We start from the raw sequence: 23,852 nt of genomic DNA on the forward strand, positions 1-23,852 counted from the left end.
TATATATATATATATATATATATATATATATATATATATATATATATATATATATATATATAAATTTTAAATTCTTCCCCAACAAAATAGAGATTTTAAGCTATTATATTACACATGCATATAGGAAAATTTTGAAATTTGGCCAAATTGGGGGTCAGCTGTCAGTATTTTAACATATATGTTTTTTTTTTTTTACCGTGTGCAATGGTGTTTTTTTACAGTGTGTGATGGTGTGGCTAGTTTCTTTCACAAGCTGATTTAAATGGCTAAACCTATTTTTACGTGTGGATCTGTTTTAGTCCTGGTGAATAGTTTCAAATTGAAAACCTGGGACTCATGAACAATATAAAACTCTGGAAAACACAAATGAGGGCAAAACAGACTTGACAGAAAAAACACCTGAAAAGGGCATTGTCAAGTTTGTATCCACTGCGATGACAGAAACACTATCGGAAAAGGGCATTATCAAGTTTGTATCCACTGCAAAACTGCAACTAAGTTGCACAAAATGAAAGTGTGAGCTCTTTTGTGAAGATTAGCCAGAGCCATTTTTTATAATCAAATCTTATCTCCGGGCAGTTATGCACAAATAAAATGCAAAAGAAACAGGAGTAAAAATATAGATAGACACAAGTCATTAGTGAAGTGAATTTAAAAAAATACATACAAGCTATAAGAAAAGCATGTACCACTAAACTATGCCTTCAAAACTACAGGAGAAGCCAATCAAAATAACAGTCTGGGTTTTCTTTTGTTTGTTTGTTTTCATCTTATACAAGTCGTGATTTTATAAGAAAGCAAAGGGTGTATTCTAGTCTACAACTGCTCATTGCTTACTCCTGACACGCCTGAAAATCAAGAAAGAACAGGCCCCTTGCCGCAGGATGACCTGCTGCAGGGCTTGCGTGAGACTGAGTTTTGGCATTATCACAGTCGCTACATGTCAATGGGCTAAGTCCAGGCAAAGTTGTTTCTGTGGTTCTTTACACATTGCCCATTATTAATTTTTGCATAAAATGACCCACAAATATAATGCAACAGCAGCAAAAAATAAATATTAGGAACCACTATTAATACCTACACAAAAATTTAATTATTTCCCAATATTTAGTAACGAGGTAGTTAGGCGTTTCTGAGCTCACATAAATACGACCAAATAACCTTTTGCCTCTTGATGGGTGATACTCCCAAGGGACTCTGGTATTGGTTCTTCCACTAAAGTTTGACTTTTTTACCTGCATGTCAACCAAAAGATAAATCCAAAAGCAAGGAAGAATGGACGGACTACCAGTCATTTTTTATTCTCAAACAAGAACACAATAGACTGACACTATCTACCAGTTGAACCTATGCCCAAGTTATTTTGCTATATGGTTCGACTGCATGCTTTTGATGTTGCCTTTATATTGCAATACCTAACCTCTCAAAGACATATCCTCTACATCCACTTTGTGATAGATGGTATTATATATTATATATATTTTTTCACTATGTTGCACTGTTGGTCTATTATAGACGTTTTGACCATAGTAAGTAGAAAAGACAAAAACGCCTATGACCATACCTGCTGTTTCCGTTGAATTATTGAAAATAAAACTATTCAGTCTCATTTTTTTCTGTTGAATGTTCATCCTAACAAGTTGAACAAATATTATCAAGCTTCAAAACGTTTTTTTGATTGTCAGTGGGACATCAGTATTACCAGAGGTGGGTAGTAACGCGTTACATGTACTCCGTTACATTTAATTGAGTAACTTTTTGAGAAAAATGTACTTCTACTTCTAAATGTACTACTTCTACTTCTACTTGAGTAGATTTGTGAAGAAAAAACGCTACTCTTACTCCGCTACATTGGGCTACACAAGAGTCGTTACATTTTTCCTCTTTATAGTACTTATTAGATTTTATTTATCTTTTTTGCCAGCATGAGTAGAGACGTGCCTGTCATGTGGTATCTTTAAAGCACTGTAAAAAATGAAGTATTTGATATGGAGCGCTGCCCTTAACATGACTCAAAAGCGAAGATTTAAACCTCTCTCCCAGTTTTTATTTGGCACCGGTTGACTGCGGAAGACTGGAGATATGATCCTTTTAATTTCAAATTAGTAATTATGAAGGAACTCGTCACTATTCAAACTAAGAACTATTTTCTCCACCAGAGGGCACTCATGCTCTTTGGACGAATAATGGTTCATTTCTGCAATCTTTTTCTCTCGTCGGAATTCAATTTTATTTATTTTTTTTTTTTTTTTTTCTTTGGCTTAAATTTAATGGGTTTTTATACAGTATTATTATAACAACAGTTCATATAGATAACGTTTTGCTCAGAAAAAAAAAAATACCTCCAACAAAAATAGAAGCAGTTACTCACAATATTACTCATTACTTGAGTATTTTTTCACCAAATACTTTTTTACTTGTACTTGAGTACATTTTTTGGACAACTACTTTTACTATTACTTTACTTGACTAATATTATTTTGAAGTAACTTACTTGAGTAACATTTTTGGCTATTCTATCCACCTCTGAGTAATACAAATTTTGACCAGAAAATGGGATTTTTGTGACTTTTTGGGTCCAACATGTTGATTATAATTGTTCAATAAAGAAAACAACAGTTTGGACATCAAAGTTATGTTGTCCTGAGAAAGGGGACCCAACTAGGCCATATGAAACAATTTCTTCTTTGAAATATAAAGGAAACATCAAAGGCATGCAAAATGAGACAAATAAGGCCCAGGTCTTAAAGAGTTAATGCAAGTTGGAAATATAATAATAATTCAACGCAAGGCAGAGCATGCCAAGAAAACAGAATGTTAAGCAGAATTATTTATTATTATATTTACTAGGGATGTCCCGATCCGATCACATGATCGGAAATTGGACTGTTTGCGCCATTTTTAAGAAGATCGGAATCGGGTGAAAAGGATCAGGTTTTTAATTAACAACATAGATATATATTTATGTTACCCTCCTTCCTCCTAAGCAGTGGGGCCAAACTGTCCAGCTTGCGTTTGGTACTTAAAGATAACAATGATTGACAGGTTTGTAGTTTTGATCTTGCCAGAGAAGCTTGGTAGCTCTACGATCAAAGGCACAAATCTGTCAATCCTTGTTAAACTTGCATGAGCAATCGGGACATTCCTAATATTTCCATTTCTATTCCTGGCATGTGCACCTAACTCATTAATGGACTGCACTCCCTTCCCACAGTTCTTAGAATATTTGAGCACATAAAAGGAGCTCATATCAGAAGACATTTGAAATTGGAGGAGTTCCAAAATATGTACTGTACAAACGTTTGGACCTGCACAGATGCAAAAGTTGTCTAACAGCAATAGTGTGGCTTTTTGTCAGAATATTGTACATGACCTCATCATGACCTAGGACTACAGTAACCCCCCCCCCCCCCCCCCCCCCCGCTATGCTATAACTCAATTCATAGTTCAGTGACAGTCCCAGTCCCAGTATTTTGTCTTTTTTTGGTATTGCATTTAACACTATGTTCTTTTCATACTGTTTGACATTATTGTTGTGTTATCCGTTTCTCTTGCTTTCTCTTTCATTATATACTGTTTTTAAATGTGCTTGCATTGTGTTTGAAAAAAAAAAAAAGTTTACCCTAATTTTCGCACTATAAGGTGCACCTGACTATAAGCTCCCAGACACCAAATTTGACACGAAAACGACATTTGTTCATAGATATGGCACACTGAACTATAAGATGCAGCTGTCCTAATTGTATTATGGGATATTTACACCAAAATATATTAACCGGTAACATTTTATTTGACAGCGTCATCATACGACTGTCATAAGACCAAATGAACCACCGTGAAGCTTTGAACTAATTGGCACCAAAACGTCATTGCTTCAAGAAGCTTCGTTTGGCCATCACTGCTCCCTTGGGGGAGACACTCAACATCTGCTGCCACCTGCTGTCAATATTGTTGTAGTCCAACATGCCTCCTAGCATGCGCTACAGATCTAAATAACAATCAAAATTCATGTTCATTATTCATGCTAATTATTTCTTCAGTTACTGTTCCAGTTGTTTCATTAATTGCTAGTTATGGTATTTGGTAACACTTTATTTGACAGTGGTGCCATAAGACTGTCATTGGACAATTACAATTATAACATGAAACTGTCATTAGCAATAAATGAATGATTATAACAGATGTCAGTTAGTGTTATCCGGCAAATTATCTCAGTTTTGAATAGATGTAAAAGATCAGAGCTGAACATAAATTAGCTAGTTAATGACTAGTTAATTTGCAGGATGACACTTAATGACATCCGTCATAAGCATTCAGTAATGCACATGGTAGTGTCATGTCATAATTATGACGGTCTTATGATGCCGCTGTCAAATAAAGTGTTACCTATTAACCTAAATAAATCAACAAATAAGCCGCACTGAACTATAAAACGCAGGATTCAAAATCAAGGGGAAAAAAGTAGCGGCTTATAGTTTGAAAAACAATTGGCTGCAAAGCTTCATGTCAACCTCTGCTGCCACCTGCTGTCAACACTGTTGTTCTCCAACATGCTTCCTAGCATGCATTGCAGCGCTACAGATGTAAATAACAATCAAAATTCATTTTCTGTGCTAATTGTTTCTTCAGTTATTGTTCCAGTTGTTTCATTAATTGCTAGTTATGGTATTTGGTAACACTTTATTTGACAGTGGCGCCATAATACTGTCATTAGACAATCATAATTATGTCACGAGACTGGAATGAGCATTAGTGCATTCGAGCATAAGTGTTACCTATTAACCCGAATAAATCAACAAATAAGTCGCACTGGACAATAAGCCGCAGGATTCAAAATGGAGAGTAATATAAAGTAAAATAAAGAGTAGCGGTTTATAGAATAAACTTAAAATTAAATTATAAATTATACAATTACGGTAGATTTTTTTCAAGATTCAAGTCACATACAATTAATGTTACAAAATATGCAAATAAGCAGATTATTTTTATTTGATAGATTTTCACTGAATGTGTCTGAAAATTATAACTCACATTTAAGTTGTTTTCGTAAGAAATTATACTTGTCCACATTTAAAATCGCTACATGCACGTTCTATTCAAAGAACCGGTACATCTGCATGTACTTGTAAAAGTATAACAGGGTCCCGTGTTAGCAAAGTTACACAGTTCACACATTTTAAACACATACATGAAATGGGATTAACATTATGCTGCATAAAGTAGTAGGATAAAAAAAAAAAAACTCAAATAAAATTACCTGACAAAAAGAACAAACAATTAGCCACGCAATGGTCACACTGACCTGAAAGTGCAGTATTATGGTCCAGATCAATCCCAGGGTAAGTTTGGGATTGCCATCTGTGATGTCATCATTCCTGATATTGACAAGTTTGACCTAGAAATGAAGAAACAAATTCGATGAATTTCAAATATTGTTTTTTTTGTGTTATGTTGATTACTTTTTTCTATGGGGTGTGTCTCAAGGAAACAATTTGAGAACAATTTACTATTTGTCCACAAGGTGGCACAATTGTCAGGGATGGAAGAAAGCATGCTACTGTAATACAGGAACACTGAGTATCAGACAGAAAACACAATGTGAATTGAATAACACAAAAATTCTTAAACATGTACTCATCTATGCCAGATAATATTGACTTTTAAATCGACTTTATTTTGACAAAACATTTACTGAATGCGGAAAGCAGATGAGACAATAGAAAGTCTCCATTGTGCACATCTTTGACTCCTTTGTCTGGCGCCTGGCGTCACATGTGGCAACAGCTGAGGTGGCCTGCATTCACATCCTCACACCCTGACTGGGGTGGGGGAAGGGAAGCCAATCAAAGTCCCCAGAAAACCCACTGATGGGATTTGAAAACCCAGTGATGGGATTTGAAGGCAATGCTCCTTCAGGGGTTGCAATTACCATTCGTTATTTCGGTCTAGGTTTCATGAAGGAAAACATACAAAGCCTCCAGTCCAATGTATGCTAACTAGGCCATGCTATACTAAATTCATAAAAATTGATGGGCAAATGTATTCAAATTCTTTATAAATTATTTTCAGATGTTTAGCACTCACGCATCCTTAATTTGCCACACGGGATTAGCGTATTCAGGGGTAGACAATAAGGGAAATTTAGCCACTGGCCAGCCAATCCCTTAACTGACTCCGCCTAATGTATTTGATTGACAGCACACGCTTTATTGTGCTGGAAAACGACATTATGAAATAAAAAGGCCATTGTGGAAAAAGACGTTATGAAAAAAGATACTTTGTGAAAAATGCTTTTTGTCTCGTAAAATGTCATTCTGATGAAAAACGACATTATGAAATAGGCTATTGTGGAAAAAGGCATTATAAAATTTAAAGGGAAAAAAACTTTCTGAAAAAGACTTTTCATCTTGTAAAATCTTTTTCATAATAATATTACCTTATTTTAATATTTAAGGGTCATATTATACAATTTGTCTGTTATTTATCAAAATTGTATTTGTTTCAAAATGTTTTTATTCATTTAAAATGGACAATTTTGGGTTTCCGCAGAAAACTACGTTCCCCAGTTTAAATTTTTTTTAAAAATAGTTTGTCATAACCTCGATTAAAAGAGCTTTTACATTGAGTCTGCCTGAGTCTTACCCAGTGTTCTCAAGGATTATTTAAAAACGTAATTTAATTACTGATTGCTGATTATACCGCAAAAAAGTAATCTAGTTACTTTATTGATTACTTCATTATCAAAGTAACTAAGTTACTTTGAAATTAATTTATCAGTTACTTTTTAACAATTTTTCACCCTTTGCCGCCTCAACATAGGAATGACAACAGAAAAATGTCATTGCATGTAATTGACTTTCCGAAAATTGACTTTAAAAGGAGAAGATCAATATTTTTCACATAAATTCGTCGATGGTGTTGATTTTAACCATCATTAACTCACGCTAGCTTAGCCACTCCAGGGCCCTGTAACTAACAAATAACTGACACACGGAATTTGTTCAAATCAAATCCAAGGACTAATTATTGTATATCCCTGCCAACTCAAAGATTAAGCCTAATGTAAAAAAAAAAAAAAATCTGAACTTCCCCTTTAAAATAAAGACATAGCCGTTACAATTTTGTCTATAAAAGTTTTAAAGCAAAAAATAAAAATAAAAAAAAAACAATAAAAATGGATGAAACGAACAAGATTCCTACAGTACACTGCAAAAAAACGCCACTTCTAAAACGATTTTAAACATCATTTGAAATGAGATAAGATTTGCTTTTAACAAGTAAGAAAATTCTGCCAATGGGACAAGCAATTTTTGTCTTGGTGAGAATTCTTAAAATGAGACATACATTCAGGATGAACTAGTAAAATATAACTAGTTTCAAGACCTTGTTGAACTTGTTGAAAATATAACTAATTTAAAGATCGCATTCATGCTGAATGGATGTCTTATTTTAAGAACGCAGGTACCAAGATAAAAATTGCTTGTCCAAATGGCAGAATTTTCTGGTTATAAGCAAATCTTATCGCATTTCAAGTAATTTTTTACTCATTTTAGAAGTGGCATTTTTTTTAGTGTAGTATGTATCTAATGGGTCAAAATTATTTTTCGAACAGATCATGTGACAAGCACCTTTGAGACAGTCATTTGCTTTGCTTAGCCAAAACTACAGCTGAGGATGGATATTTAGAATTTCTTTAAACCTAAGCTTTCAAAAGCTTCAACAACAACTGAGCTTGAACCAAGGATTGGACAAGAAAAGTGTCAAGATTTATATGGCGGAAAACAAAGACAAGGCTGAAAAAGCAGTTTCTGCAGTTTCTGCACCCCTCTTTAAAATAAACCGCTGTATTTTAAGCCAAAAGAACTGTTGTGTTTGATAAAACAATATGTCTATATATTGCCATAGCAGATTCATGGCGCATTAAGCCCCCGAACTATTTCTAATTAGTCCGTTTTACCCTGGAAACACCTGTTTACAGACGTCGCGCAACCGTTTTTGTTTCAACTTAGCCATAAAAAAAGGTAAGTAATCGTATTTATTATTTGAATTGTCTGTCATTTTTAGCTTATTATCATTAACTGATTGTTTAATATTTAGTTTAAAAAACAACAACTTTAGCTTATTACCATTAGTTGATTGTCTAATATTTAGTTTTAAAAAAAAAACGACTTTAGAAAATTATTCACTCGCATATTTTAAACTTTTAAACAAATTACGTCACAGTAAAAAAAATGGTGTCTGTATATAAGTCAGGGATATCTAACTCATAACTATCGCTTAATTGTATTTTTTTTGTTACTGTTGCATTTTCCCTGATATGTTAGATGATAAATAATCGATCCAAACAAAGAAAAAAAAAGAAAAGAAAAAAAACAAAAACATTTATAAGGGTAAAAATATGAAAAAGAACATCTCGACCATGTTTCGCCCATAAAACCCCCCAAAAATCCAGCTGTGGCCATTCACAGCTGCGTCTTGTCACTCATTGATACATGCTACATGGAGTTTTTGGATCGCAACAAGATAAGTACGCGATAATATCACGTCTTTAATTCTGCTCTCGCGTGCTCTCACCTCTGGTTCGAGTTTTAATGCATTTTGCTGTAATTCCAAGTGGTTCCTTGAATTGGATGTGGAGTTTTTAGCGGTCCACAGTGTTTTTGAACAAGTGCAAAGTTTGCAACGCACAGAGATATTTTTGTCATCTTCACTGGACAGAAATGTGGAGTAATAGCTGTGTTTCCAGTGAGCAAATGCAGCCGTTTGTGGGATCTCTCCTGGCTCTTTCATTATTCGCGTCCTGACAAGGTAGCTAGGCTATTGTTTTGGCCGCAATCTCAGCACCGCTCACATGGCATAGTAATACACGTGACCCCTTTTTTTTTTTTTTCCTCCGATGAGAAAACGTGACGTGTGATGTCACTCCCAAACACTATTAGAAATGCTATTCATACAGTATTCTGCATTCTAAATACATTATGAGGCAACGACAAAATAGTAACGCACAGACACTAAGATAACTAACTTTTATCAGATTACTACTTTGGAAAAATGAACGCTTTAGATTACTCGTTACTGAAGAAAGTAATCAGATTACAGTGTTACTGACAACACTGGTCTTACCTGCCGTCTCTTTAAATAATCCAGCGCTATTTGCACATTCTGGAGCCTATGGAAGCGCATCCTTCCTCTTTCTCGAGGCTGTAGACATAGGATAAAAAGGCAGTAATGAGGTTGTGTTCAGTATCAATAAAACAAAACGTCAATCAAAAGTTTAGTAGCATGTAAGATACAGGGCGTGCTTCCGGGATCTTACTTACTCTGTGATCTGTAAGATCACACTTTATGATAATATTTTCAACAAATTCCAACTCTAAGAACATGCATAAATGTGCAAATGATCGTGTTGGTAGCTTTATTCGTTATAGAGATGCTTTTGTCCAAATCGCCGTTCAATTTCTTGCACTAATGCTCACTGACGTTCGGGTATAAACCACACAGCAAGAGCGGAATGAAATGGAAAATGCAATCAAGCTCCGATGCAGAAGCAGAAAAGCTTATGGTGCTGCATTCAGACACTCTAAACAGCAGCATTTGAAATCATTCAAGTTTGTGTGGGATGTAAAAATAGCTGAATACCAAAAGCAGGTGATGAAAAATGTTTTATAAAATATGGGAACATTTGTACAACTCAGTCCTTCTTTGACTTTTTTATGCCAAATATCCAATTCACATATGAATAAAATTCCATCACGAACTGGAATCATTAATCATCATTAAAACCATACCTATGCAAACAGGGGATTGCAATCTGAGTCTACGAATACAAATCATACAGTGGGATTTATTCTACACTTGTGCTAAATTGCCACAGCACACGTTATTATGTCATTTAGTTGGTTATGAGGGCGTGGGAGTGGGCAATCCTCACGTACCCCCTTGTCATCATCCAGCACGTCTCCATGCCGCCCAACTGCACATGCTTCTGTCCCACTCACCAACCGCAATGTCTTCAGCACATCGCGCTCCCTCGGCTTATCAGGCCAAAAGGCAACACATGGGAGAAGGAGGACGGGGAGAGGAAGACATGGATGGAGACAGACACAGCAGCCAAATCAAAGGAAGTTAGACAATGGACAGAAAAACAACCAAACAGCAGAACAGACGCAGGGATAGAGGAAAAGCTGCTAACTAGATAGCTGGAGAATGAGTTAGTCACAGAGGAAGAAAATAAAAAGGTAATGGATACATGGGATTACATGCTTTTTACAGTAAAACACCCTGATGATTACAGATGGAATGTATAGTACTGCGTAAAAGATTTAAGCCACCATTTGATCTGTTACTTTAGTCCAGTTGTGATAACAGCGTAATAAAAGAATGTTTCCGTCTCGATTTTAGAACTATTTTATCAGATGAATGACCATAAAATACTGAACAGGATTTAAAATGTGACCCCACTTCACAATGAAGTAGAGCACGGCTACAGAAAAAATATATGGGGGAAAACACAGACAAGGCTGAAAAAGCAGTTTCTGCTCTTGCACCCTCTTTAACATAAACTGCTGTATTTTAAGCCAAAAGAACTGTTCTGTTTGATAGGCACCCTCTTTAAAATAAACTGCTGTATTCTAATCCAAAAGAACTGTTTTATTTATATATATATATATATATATATACATATATATACCTTGTATAGCGCTTTTCCACCTTGTGTTGGACAGAACAATATGTCTATATGCTGACATAGTAGTTTCATGGCGCATTAAGCCCCTGAACTATTTTTAATCTGTTTTACCCTGGAGACCCTCTTTTACAGACACTGCGCAACTGCCTTTGTTTCAACCCAGCCATAAAAAGAAGGTAAGTAATTAAATATTTATTATTCGAAATGTCTATAATTTTTAGCTTAGGATCAATAATTGATGTCTAAAATTTAGTTAAAAAAAAAAAAAAACGACTTCAAAAAATTATTCACTCGCATATTTTAAACTTTTAAACATATTACGTCACAGATATCTACCTCAAAACTAAAGATGCACTGGGACCAATACCAGTATAAGCAGGGGGGAGCTGATCAGGCCGGAAATGGTGGTATCGGTATCGGCGAGTACCAACAAAGGGGGCGCCGATACCATTTACCGGTCCAGTATTATACACTTGTCAGCCTTTTTTTCTCCTAACACTCACTACACTCACTGTTATGTGATGACAACGTGATCACTTTGCATGCCCGAGACGCTATCGCTATTGGCCCGCACCAGACCACTAAGAGCGGGTCAATAGCCGCTCTTAACCAATGCCCGGCAGCTTTTTCATATGTAGAAAAAACAAACTACGCCAAATTGGGGGTCTCACAGCAGAACTTCAAGTCACCTGAGTGTTTTCCGCCATTAACATGTCATTATACAATATTGTAAAGGAGATAATCACACAATATGAAGACTGTAAAACAAAAGGTACAAATTTACAGTTTCTGGATGCCAAATGTTTAGTATGTATAAATCTGTTGGGCAGGGGTAGACAATAAGGGAAATTAGTTCACTGGCCCCAACACGTCACTTGATTGATTATTGATCCCAATAATCACGAAAAACAACATTTTGCTTGAATAACATGAACAACATTCTTATTTTTTAGGTGGATTCAATGGAAAGTGCAGCAAAACGGTGCAAAAACACGAATGCCGTACAAATAATCCAATTCCAATTCCATAATCACATCAATAATCATTCTATAATCACTCCAGTATAGCCAGCAGTTTTTCTTGGGATCTCCAGGGGGAGGCGGGCCTGCAGGAGTGCCCCGTGCCTGGGCGAAGCTATCCTGTCTTCCCCTTACCGCCCTCTGGAAGTCTCCCCTGGCTCAGTTGTCGTGGCAACAATTTAGAAGTCAAAGAGATAACTAAGGCAATTAAGGCTAATGGTTTTCAAGCGAGACCATCGTTATGACGACATTATTTTCTCCGTAGTCACGTGGATGAATTATCACGTTATATTCATACTATAGGTTTCATACAGTGATGTGCAGTCAGGGGAGGCATGGAAATCATGGAAATATGAAATTAAAAATAATTTAAATGGTTCAATTTATTCAGTTTTAAAGCAGTTTTTCATTCAATTTCGCAATTTTTTTATTGTTTTTTTTTTAAACCGCTGAATTTTAACATTTTTCATTCAAATACTAGGACGAGCGCTCAGCGCAGAGCCTCAGTGTGGATTTCTCCGTTAGTCTCCAGCTCGTGCTCACTGTGGCAGTATCAGTGGAGCGGTCATTCTCCGCACTGAAAAGACTGAAAACATAGTCGGAATCAGACTGATCAGGGACGACTTTTAAAACTGAAGAGAGATAAGGAGGATTTTGACGAACAAGTTATCAATGCTTTTATTCAAAAGGTGTGGCGCATGGACTTCATTCCTAAGTATAGGTAAGACAATGAAAACATCTTGAAAGTTCTTTTTTCTATGCTACAGTTTGTATAAAGAATGCTGATATGAAATTTTAAACAAAACACATTAAATCTTGCCTACCAAATGTTGAATAAGCCAGTGTTTTTCAACCTTTTTCACGGCACGTTTTTACATTGGGAAAAATCTTGCGGCACGCCACAAACCAAAAATGTTCCAGAATTATTTTCTGTGCAGTCTGTTTAATTATAAAATAATTTCTCAGTATGTATACTTACTCAGTGTGAAACTTGAGCCTGTTTAGATGAACACAAAGTCGACATCCTTATTCTTCAACAGCTATCAGTCTTTCTCTGTTTTTATTTTTATATTTTTTATAGCAGTTAGGCTTGAAAAAGCTCAGAATTATCACACAGAGGGACTTGAGCAATGTCTTTAACCGCATCAGGGCCGAGCATCTCGCAGACAATGGCTTTGCAGGCAGGTAGTATTAATGTCTCTGTCACAGTGTAATACTTTTTGGATTTAGCAACATGTTGAGCAACAAGGTAACTGGCTTTGAGGGCTTTATTATTTACCTTTGTAGTTTTTCTCAAAAAAGTTGCCTGTTTCTCTGTGTTTTCACAAAGGCGAACAAAATAGTCCATAAACTTGTTTTGAAGCGATGGGTGTTTCGTTTGGAGATGACGTTTAAACTTGCTTGGCACCATGGCGCTGTTGGATAGCTGCTCGTGTCGCATTCAAGTACTGCTCGGATTTCTACCCATTAGCCACCTTGCTGTCCTCAACAATGTGTTGGAATAAAACACAGATGGAGGATTGACGGTCGTCACATATAGATAAAATAGAAAGGACACTTTCAAGTATATCGACACTTGACGAGTCTTACCAATGATGTGCAGTAGACGTGCTGGGATCCACATTGTCGCCGACATCAAGGATACTGATGGCTATAAATCCGAGCAGTTCTTGAACGCGACACGAGCAATACCTCATCTGCACATGACCAAGAACTTTCTACCTACTCCTTCCTTACTTCCAACTGCAACTCCGCCCGACGAAGTAAAAAAAAATTATATTTATGGCGGAAAACACTCAGGTGACTTGAAGCTCCACTCTTCGTCCCCCAATTTGGCCAAACTTAAAATTGTCCTATATGCATGTGTGAGACATTATTCGAAAGCTTAAAATCTCAATTTTCTGTGGGAAGAAAAATTTTGAACAGAAGGGGATTTTGAAAAAAAAAAATTATTTTTTTTTAAAACAGCAAAACCATATCTGGAGGTGAGAGCACGCGACAGCAGCATTACAGACGCCATGACTTTAACGAGATATTGTCGCATACTTACCATGTTTTGATCCAAAAACTCCATGTACCATGTATCATTGAGTGACAAGAGTTTTTGGGGATTTTATGGGTGAAACATGGTAATGTAACAAGGGTCGCAATGCAGAAATTGTAGACATCAAGGAGTGGTCGAGATATTCTTTTTCATATATTTATCCTTTTAAACGTTTTTTTTTTTTTTTTTTTTTCAATTTTTCTTTGTTTGGATCCATTATTTATAATCTAACATATCGGAGAAAATGCGACTGTAACAAAACAAATACAATTAGGCGATAGTTATGAGGTAGATATCCGTGACTTTTTTACAGACACCATTTTTTTCATTGGGACGTAATTTGTTTAAAAGTTTAAAATATGCGAGTGAATAATTTTTTACAGTAATTTTTTTAATGAAATATTAGACCTCAATTAATGATTCTAAACTGAAAATGACAGACATTTTGACTAATAATAATTATCAATTAACTACCTTTGTTTTTTGGCTGGGTTGAAAAAAAAGCGGTTGCGCAACTTCTGTAAACGGGGGTGTCCAGGGTAAAACCGAAAAAATTAAAATTAGTGCGATGAATCTGCTATGGCAGCATATAGACATATTGTTCTATCAAACACAACAGTTCTTTTGGCTTAAAATACAGCAGTTTCTTTTAAAGGGGAGTGCAAGAGCAGAAACTGCCTTTTCAGTCTTGTCTGTGTTTTCCGCCATATATATAAATGCGACATTGGATAATTTCTCACAGCACATCTGACGATTTCTCACGGCACATTAGTGTGCACACCGGTTGAAAAACACTGGAATAAGCTACCCTGTAGGACTTATATATGTGTAAATCTGACTGTGATGTAGTCAGTGCCTCACCAGACATGAACCTCACCGCATGTCACTAGTTTCATACTTTTCTCTAACTTACTTGTCTGAATACGTGGGCTTTGATCTGCATACCTCACAGCAAAACTCGTTTTTCGTCTCATCGTAGCCATGCCAATTCCAGCGGTCTAGCCACCGGGGCTGAAACTTTCTTTGAGTGGTCTTTTTTCCCCCTGGGACTTGGCCAGGTGCTGGGGGTTTCAAAAACCTGTCGTCTTGTAGGTGGGTACTGAGATACTGACAATCAATCAGCAGCAGTAATCAGATTGCGCATGTTCACGCGTGAGCGAGCAAGCGAACGAGGTGTGTTTACACCCCACGGAGAGCAACAGCTGGTTGCATAGACTGTAAGGTTGTCTTCGATCGGAATAGTGTAACGTCAACAAAACATGGACCCACTGGGTATTAATGTGAAATCAGATTTTTTTTTTTTTTTTTTTAAATCAAAGCATTATTTTTACTGGCACCACCAGGCCAGTGGTTGGAGCATTCTGGTGGCCCTGACGGTTTTCAAAGCATGTCCGTGCCACCGGGCCATTATATTGTCGACCCCTGATTGTGTTTCATGTTGACCCACATGTCCACGGTCCAGCAGTTTGTTCAGTCACCTTCAGCTATCTTTTATACTGCTTTATGAAGTAAAAATTACTTCTACAAAAATATAAATTTTAAAAAGGCAATTAAAACAAGCAAGCGTCTGGTGGTCTCAAACTTTGGCACAGTACTGTATGGACTTTCTACTGACATGTTAACAAGGAATGAAACACTTGATAACATGCAGCAGCACAAGCACCACAGGAAACTAAATTCTGTATAAATCCCTTTCATTTACGAAAAAGTATCAACTCAATGTTATGGTGACAAAAAAATGTGACTTTTTGTCATTATTTCTGTACCTTACCCTCACATTCCATATTTCTGTCAAATTACACGGAAATGACTTTGCCTCCATGAGGTGGGCTGAATTTTTTAAAGTATATTAAAGTACAATATTATTTACTCGTAGGAAGTTGTTCACATGACACCAATGCCGTCTATAATTTTAAAATAGCTATTAATGTTTGAGGCACGTAAATCAACCAATCAATTTTAGCAGCCAGCAGTTAGACAGTTAAAGGGTTGGCCTGCTATACGCGCAGTGAAATGTCATTAGCAACAATCACAGCTATTCCTGTTTTCATGCTTTCAATTAATTACAGTCTCGAGAATTAGTGAGTTAAGAAGGTTACCCAGCAACCTTATTAACAATTGCCATTACTTTTTAGCTGCAAGGTATTTGTACATTTCTGTAAGCAAATGCAGAATGAAATATCCCACTTGATAGCCTTCTCCTAATGAATGTGCATGTAAATTGTGAGTAACTTTCTAACTAGGAGTCAAATTGCTGAGTGACACCAATAAAAAGGGAATCTAAAGTAATAATTTCCAGGATAATTAACTGAAAAAAGTAGGCACATACAATTACTATCAACATGCAGAAAGAAAAACAAGTTTGAAGCTCCAAAAATGTACGGCTACGCAATTTCGCAAAGAAATAGCAAGTTGCAGAAAGAAATTATTATCATTTTTGCCGGCCATTAATGAGCCAAATCACTGATATCACATGCTGATATAGCATCATTCAGTACTCTCTGGTTCTGCCGCAAAAAAAATGTCAGTCAAAGCGGTGACAAAATAATTGTCCAAAAATATTGATTGAACAATTAAAGAAACATTCACAACTTCAATCAAATTCACAGCTTTTATCATTCAAAAATATGTTGGTATATCATAACACTAGTAATAGAAACAAGAATGTCTCCTACCAGTTTGTCTCCGGACAAGACCTCCAGCAACGATATCAAGTTATGTCCATCTCTTAAGTCTTCATACAGGTCATTTATATGCTTCCGTACCTGAGAGAGAATGAACAAAATTCAAACATGTTGTAATGAACAAAACAAAACAATAAAGACGTTCTCAAAAGTAACACTCCATTTACTTCTAAACAAGGGCGTAGGTTTGGTCTCAGTATTGGTAGGGACGATATAACAGCATAACCTGAATGTACACTTTTTGCTGGGGACGGGACATTAATAAGATCAAACAGATTGGATGAACGGCGGTCAGAGCTACATTTCTCACCAATAAGAACATAATAACGATAGCACCAGCATATTAGTAACTAGTTTAGATGTTCAATGTATTTCTTGTTGTTGTTTGTGTATGTGTTTCTTTTCTTTCTTCTCTTGTATTTCTTTTCTTCTGTCCCCCCATAATCCCTTCCTGTTCGCTGCTTTGTCATAATAAAAAGGTATTTTGAATGATCACAATGGGAGTATGTCAGACTCTCAATGTGAAACATTAAAACTGTTCAGAATCCGGGCACTTAGACTTCCATTCTCTGTGTCAAACAGCTGAACAGGACAGGTTTAAAAAAAAAAAAAAAAAAAAAAAAAAAGAACATAATAACAGTATTCGATAAATGATTAATGCAAAATAAATCTGTATTGACTTATATACTAACTTTTATACTCCAAGTTTACAGTTTATCATCTTAATCTGATAATTTTTCTTAAATCTAGTCGAATAACTTTCTTCTTCTTGAGTTTTAAAGGCAAGTTAACAGATTAATGTGTCAGATTCTTCCACTCACTTTTAGTAAATATTACCATTAGCCCATGCATCTAAAAGTTGGTCATTTTTCACCTAAATCAAGAAAAAAATGCTTTCAAATAATGTTTTGAACAATATCTATTCTTGAATTAAGAACATTTCTGACAAAAACGTTTTTTTAAGATTAAATATACAAACATTTTGCTTAAAATAGATCTGTTAAGATCATTTTCAGCTAGCTATATTTCTTATTACAAGAAATCTGAGTAAAATTTACTTGAAGCACTGGCATATAATTTCACTTATTTAAAGTAGATTTACACTGAAAACAAGGGAATTTTAGTTTAGTTTTGTTTTTTCAGTTGTAAGGAGGTGGATTTTTGTTGTGCATATGTATTGGTTCAGGTGATACAGCATTCAAACCAATGTTTTCAAAAACTACTGAAGAAATATTTTGAAAACTTCCAAAATAAATGTCTGGATTTTATTAGCAAATTTGAATGTCATTATTTGAACACAAATTATATTAACATACACATGAAATACAAACTTGTTAATTATCTCTTAAGCATCCAGGAATGCAAAAAATAAATAAATAAACATTTGTCTTGATAGCACTTGAAATTGTCTTGAAGCACTTGAAAACTTAGGGAATAACAAAAATACATAAAAATGGAGCCTTCCTTCAGGAAAAACACTACTGCTTTTGTCCACAAGCACAGCCGAACTCAACAAAAAAATGAAAGCCGCATTCAGCTACTTTAAGACCGCAAAGGTAAAATAAAAATGAAAACTGAGGAGAAGAGGGTAAACCTTGGTTCACTACATTTCTTACAGCTGAGCAGAGTTCACTATATTTCTCACCGTTTGATTAATATTAACATAGTTAAAAACACATACAGGAGGACATTTCTCCTTAAGCAGCTTCCTACTTAGGTTAGCAAGTACATACAGTTTAATGTAATGGTAATGCTAACTAACTGTGATGCAGGTCGGACTTTCAGTAACAAAATTAGTGGTGCGTTTCCCACCTTCACAACAATGACTTTTTACATTAATTACAGTGGCTGCTGGCCAAAAAAAAACTTCTAAGTGAAAAGGGGGTAAATGTAAGTCTGAACACAATGGAAATAATTGACTTAATAATGGTAGGGTCAATTCTATCGTTACAAATTATGGCAAGACAATCTAAATGACCTATATAACTGAGCACAGGATATAATGCAAATAAGGTAGCTTAAAAGTCGGGGGGGTTGAGCATCCTGAAAAGTTAGTCGTGTTTTGTCCCTACCACCCCTATGCAAACCTACGTCCTTGCTTCTAAACCACTGTGGGTCACGAAAATCATTGACACCTTTGTTATTTTTTGAGTGTTTCATGATTTTCAAAACAAAATGATGAACCATCCAAGCACTATCAGCAGTCAGCTGTGCACTTGAGCCACACTTGACAACTTCCGGGTCCTTCTCCTTCCAGGAGACATATTTCTGTCCTCATTGGCCTAAATACCGAGCCTCCCCAACAGGCCTCCAGTTGACCTGCTTTCACACAGGGGCTTTCATCACTGTAATCCCACATACCAGTCACAACTGTGAGCCAAAATAGACCTCCACCTTGCACATGTTATTGGGCAGATTCCCAACCATGACTCAGCAATTTTGCTTTCCAAAGTACTGATTGTTGGAATCGGAAAAATTGAAATACTGAGCTTCCTCTTTCAGTTGAGAAGAATAAATAAATTCATTTTCATTTAATTAATTTAAATTTGATTTCATATTTAAATTCTCAACATACTATTGTTGTTAGCGCCCATTTGCAAGCCAGTAAACAATCAGAAAAATTGATTTCAAAAACTGTATTATTATTGTTCCAATTATTCTATTAGACCAGACATGTCCAAAGTCCGGCCCGGGGGCCAAATGCGGCCCGTGGTCAAATTTCATCCGGCCCCCAGCCTCTGTCGTAAAATCAATAACGTCTGGCCCGCATAATAAAATGGTCAGCAGTACTGCTACCAGCATATGAAGTAGCTTGCACACTAAATGCTGCTCCTCATTTACCCACTAAAAGGCAGTAGCACTCTAAGCAACATTACCCCATGTGACCCTTTACTTCCAATTTTCTATAATGGCGACAAACAAACAAACAAACAAAAAAACAAAAAAAAAAGAAGTTGACTGCCACGGCCGACGCTGTAAGGATAAGTGGAAATTGGACTATTTCTTCACTAAAATACTCAACATCTGTGTCTACCTCATTTGCAATGAGACAGTCGCTGTTTTTAAAGAGTTCAATGTGAGGCGATATTACCACTGACATGTACGACAAGATTACAGGGAAGATTCGCAGCGGGAAATTGAAGCAACTTGAAGCTAGTTTAATTTCACAGCAGCAGTATTTTGCAAGAGGCCAAGAGTTGAAAGAGAAGGTCACAAAGCCTAGCTGCGAGATTGTTGAAATTGTTAATTAAAGAAATAATAATAAAGCAAATGTGACACACAGAATGGCTTGCTAAAAATTGCTCAGATATCAGATATCAGATGTCAGCCAAGTTTGGCCCCCCAAATTTTTACCACACCAAATCTGGCCCCCTATGCAAAAAGTTTGGACACCCCTGTCTTAGACCAAGCGTATAACGTAGTGATTCATGTTAATAAATATTTGGCATGTCAGCACGTGTCTGCAAACTGCTGTAGTGTTTTGATAAATTCTACACAAACATTAAACACCGCACTAAGCAATACTGAACAAAAGTGCATTAATCTTGTACCTGTCAGAGCCCATCAACTACAAAATTATTCAACCCTCACAGTAAATAAATGTTTTTGCAAGTTTTTCATGTTTTTTCATGTCAATTTTCATGTTGTTTATAATCACAATAAATCATGACGTCAAATGGACAAATACAACTGAAATAATAAAAATATTTTTTGAAATATTCCAATTTATGACCTTTCTGTGATTACTTCATTGACAAAATTATTAAATCCCTTGGGCATCTATAACTTTAGTACTTAGTACAACATCCTTTGCAACAATAACACATAGACTTCATAATATATTGAGGGGACACGGGGCACTGACACTGCGCCACTCCTTCGGGTAGTGGGCTTGCCCACACCTAGCATCAAGAGGAGTTATTCTCAAACACACGCACGCAGCGATCTAACGCCGGATTTAGGTTGAAAAAGTATGGAAGCTGTACCGCATACAAACAGGAAGGATTGTCTCAGGAGTGATTTGTTCGAGGATTCAAGGTAATTATTATAGTTTTCGTGCCATGCATGCATTTTGAAACGTAAAAAAAATTGATGGTAGAAATTAGCCGCTACAGCGTTGGCGTCCTACTTTGCAATATTTACATAAAATAAATGCTAATGGCCCAGTTTTTTGCTTTTAACCAAGAATGGAGACCGTTTTAAGTCCATATCTATAATGAATTCAGGGATTTAAGCATTCACAAGAATTTTTATTCTTGTTGTGCTAAGGCGGCGCCACTTTGGCTAAAAGACTAGCATCACATTCGACATATTTACGTAACATAAATGCTAATTGTCCGTTTTTTTTTTTTGCTTTTAACCAAAAATCGAGACTGTTTTATCTATGAAGAATTCAGGGATTCAAGCATTTATTCACAAGAATTTTCAACGTAAAAAGCTCTTTGTCTGTGTTTCCACTCGGTCAGCTTTGACGGAGATAGGCCCCCGTGTCCCGTCAATATATTATGAAGTCTATGAATAACATCCTTAGCTTTACACAACTTTCTTGCAGTGATCCACAGGTATCTTTGCCCATTCCTCATGGGCAAAGGCCTCCAGTTCATTAACATTTTTGGGCTTGCATGCTGCAACTGCCGTCTTCAAGTACCACCAGAGATTTTCAATGGAATTTAAGTCTGGTGATTGCGATTGGCCACTCTAGAATCTTCCAACACTTTTTTTGCAACCAAGATGTGGTAGATGTTGAGGTATTCCTGGGATCACCCAAGCCTCAGCTTTGTCAATGTCTGCATAACATTTGCATCCAAGATCTCTTGGTATTGAACTGAATTCATAATTCCTTGCACATACTGAAGACTCCCTGTACCTAAAGAAGCAAAACAACCCCAAAGCATGACTGACCCCGCATCATGCTTCACAGTAGATAGGGTGTTCTTTTCTTTATAGGCATCTTTCTTTCTCCTCCACACGTACCATTAATCCATTGGCCCAAAAAGTTCCAGTATGGTCCCATCACTCCAGAGAACACTATCCCAAAACCTTTGTGGTTTGTCCACCTGGTTTTTGGCATACTTCTTGTGGTTTGGAGTCAGCAGGCCATCATTTCGCAGTCTACCTCTTATTGTCTAGGATGAAACCTGAATGCCTTCTTTTGACAAGTCCTGTCGTAGTTCCTCAGCTGTCACCCCGGGATTTTTCTCCACCTTACGCTTCAGGTATCGCACAGCAGTGGCAGACAGTAAACTCTTTACCCAGGTAGCGTTTCTACTGTGCCTTTAGCTTTAAACTTTCGGACTATGCTCCCAATTGTGTCTCTTGACATTTTTAGTCATTTTGCTATCTTTTTATATCCACATCATTGCTTATGAAGTGAAATGACCTCCTCTCTTAACTTTTTTGACCATTCCTTGGACTTCATCAGCTGTTTGACAACACCTAATGGAAACCTTTGTTCTTCAGAGTGGTGGACTTGAGCAGTTCAATAATTTTGTCAATGAGGTAATCACAGAAAGCCCATTAATTTGAATATTGATCAAAATATTTGTGTTATTTCAGTTGTATTTGTCTATTTTCTATTATTTGACATGTTATTATTTGATGTGATTATAAACAAGATGAAAATTGAATGTCAAACTTGCAAAAACACTTATCCAATGTGGGGGTTGAATCATTTTGAACACCACTGTAGGTACAGTATTTAAGCAACATTAGCTTTCAACAAAAAAAAAAAAATCAAAAATGAGTTCTTACCTTCATCAAATGTTGGTTTATCCATTTTGTGAATGTCTTCTTTTGAACTCTGTCTCTTTCATCTGTGGAGAAAAGAAAAAAAACATGAATTCACTTTTAAGTGATTACTTCATCCACCACTTACTAATTGCAATGAGATGGGAGAATCTCTACACATTGCAGCAATGCAAGTTTGGCATCATGAAATTACATCAATTGGTGAAAAATACATCTGTGTCTCCTCAAACACACACATAAAGAACAATATCCACTGTATATTTCACCCCATAGAAAAAAATGAGCATGTGAAAATAGTGTTAAAAAGTTCCAAATAAAGGCTTTAAAATGAAATTGGGTATTTGGACCTGTAGTGTAAATCAAGATCAGGGGTATCAAACATACAACCACCGGGGGGTTTGATCTAGCCCACAGAGCTGTTCTGCGATGCACTGAGATATGCACATATGTAGTGCTGCAACGATTCATCGATTAACTCGAGTATTCGATTAGAAAATAATATTCGAATTAAATTTTGCTGCTTCGAGTATTCGTTTAATTAAAGTGGCCTTGGTTTGTTTTGAAAGTGTTTGCCTTTAGTTTTATTGATTTGGGTGAATACACTGCCCTCTAGTCTGCCTCATTCACATGGCTGAATCCATCAGCTCCCTGTTAAGACCAGCATAAGCATATGAGTTTTTGTTTGAGCTAATGTTTTTGTAATGCATTCGTAATGTAGTTTAAAGGTATATTTAGCCAATTTTTGTAGGAATATGTGTCTGAACCATTTGTTTAGAGCATTGTATAAATTTTTTTTAAAAACGGTAGTATTTTATAGCATTTAAGCTAGCGGACTTTTACCATGTAAGTTAGCCAATTGTTCTTTTGCTGTATCTAGATTCTTATTAATTTTTTTTTTTTTTTGTACAGTTTGAGGCTCAGCTAAGGTATTTTAATTTATGTTCCTTATCCGATTACTCGATTATTCGAACTAACTAGTTCATCGATTGATCGACTACTAAAATAATCGATAGCTGCAGTCCCACACATGTGTAAATGAAAACACTGATTCATAGTATTGTCAAGATTACACAATTTTTCACGTTTGTTTTATGGATTAAAAAAAAAAAGATTCACAGCAAGAAAAAATATTAAAATATAATAAATAATATTTATTTTTGTGAATATTGAATGTATTATGTGTACCATAATTTTTGCACTATACGGCGCACCTGACTATAAGCAGCCACCCACATAATTTAGCATGTAAACGGCATTTGTACATAGATAGGCTGCACTGGACTATAAGGCGCAGCTGTTCTCACTGTATTATGGGATATCCATTCATCCATCCATCCATCATCTACCGCTTAATCCAGGTTTACACCAAAAGATATTAACCGGTAACACTTTACATGCAGTATTTGACAGCGGCATCATAAGACCAAACAAACCACCATGAAGCTTTGAACCAATTGGCTGCAAAACTTCATTGCTTCAAGAAACTTCATTTGGCCATCAAGGCCATGTGGGAGACAGTCAACCTCTGCTGCCACCTGCTGTCAACACAGTTTATGTCCAACATGCCCCCTAGCATGCATTGCACCCTATAGATGTAAATAACAATCACAATTCATGCTCTATGCTACTAATTTCTTCAGTAACTGTTCCAGTCGTTTCATTAATTGCTA

General features: G+C 36.1%; 1 protein-coding gene across 12 annotated transcripts in view; it reads right to left on the minus strand.

Moving 5' to 3' along the window:
- Window positions 1-23,852, minus strand: part of dst (dystonin) — a 255,373-nt gene that overhangs the window by 173,614 nt on the left and 57,907 nt on the right. For all 12 annotated transcript variants that reach the window (XM_057848283.1, XM_057848273.1, XM_057848272.1 and 9 more), the window contains 4 exons: window positions 22,186-22,247; window positions 16,426-16,515; window positions 9,124-9,201; window positions 5,303-5,395 (listed from right to left, as the gene is read on the minus strand). In XM_057848283.1, coding sequence (XP_057704266.1) covers window positions 5,303-5,395; window positions 9,124-9,201; window positions 16,426-16,515; window positions 22,186-22,247 — 323 coding nt within the window. The remainder of the gene's footprint in view (window positions 1-5,302; window positions 5,396-9,123; window positions 9,202-16,425; window positions 16,516-22,185; window positions 22,248-23,852) is intronic.

This window comes from Corythoichthys intestinalis, chromosome 10 (assembly GCF_030265065.1).
Source record: "Corythoichthys intestinalis isolate RoL2023-P3 chromosome 10, ASM3026506v1, whole genome shotgun sequence".
In the NCBI taxonomy this organism is placed as follows: Eukaryota; Metazoa; Chordata; class Actinopteri; order Syngnathiformes; family Syngnathidae; genus Corythoichthys; species Corythoichthys intestinalis.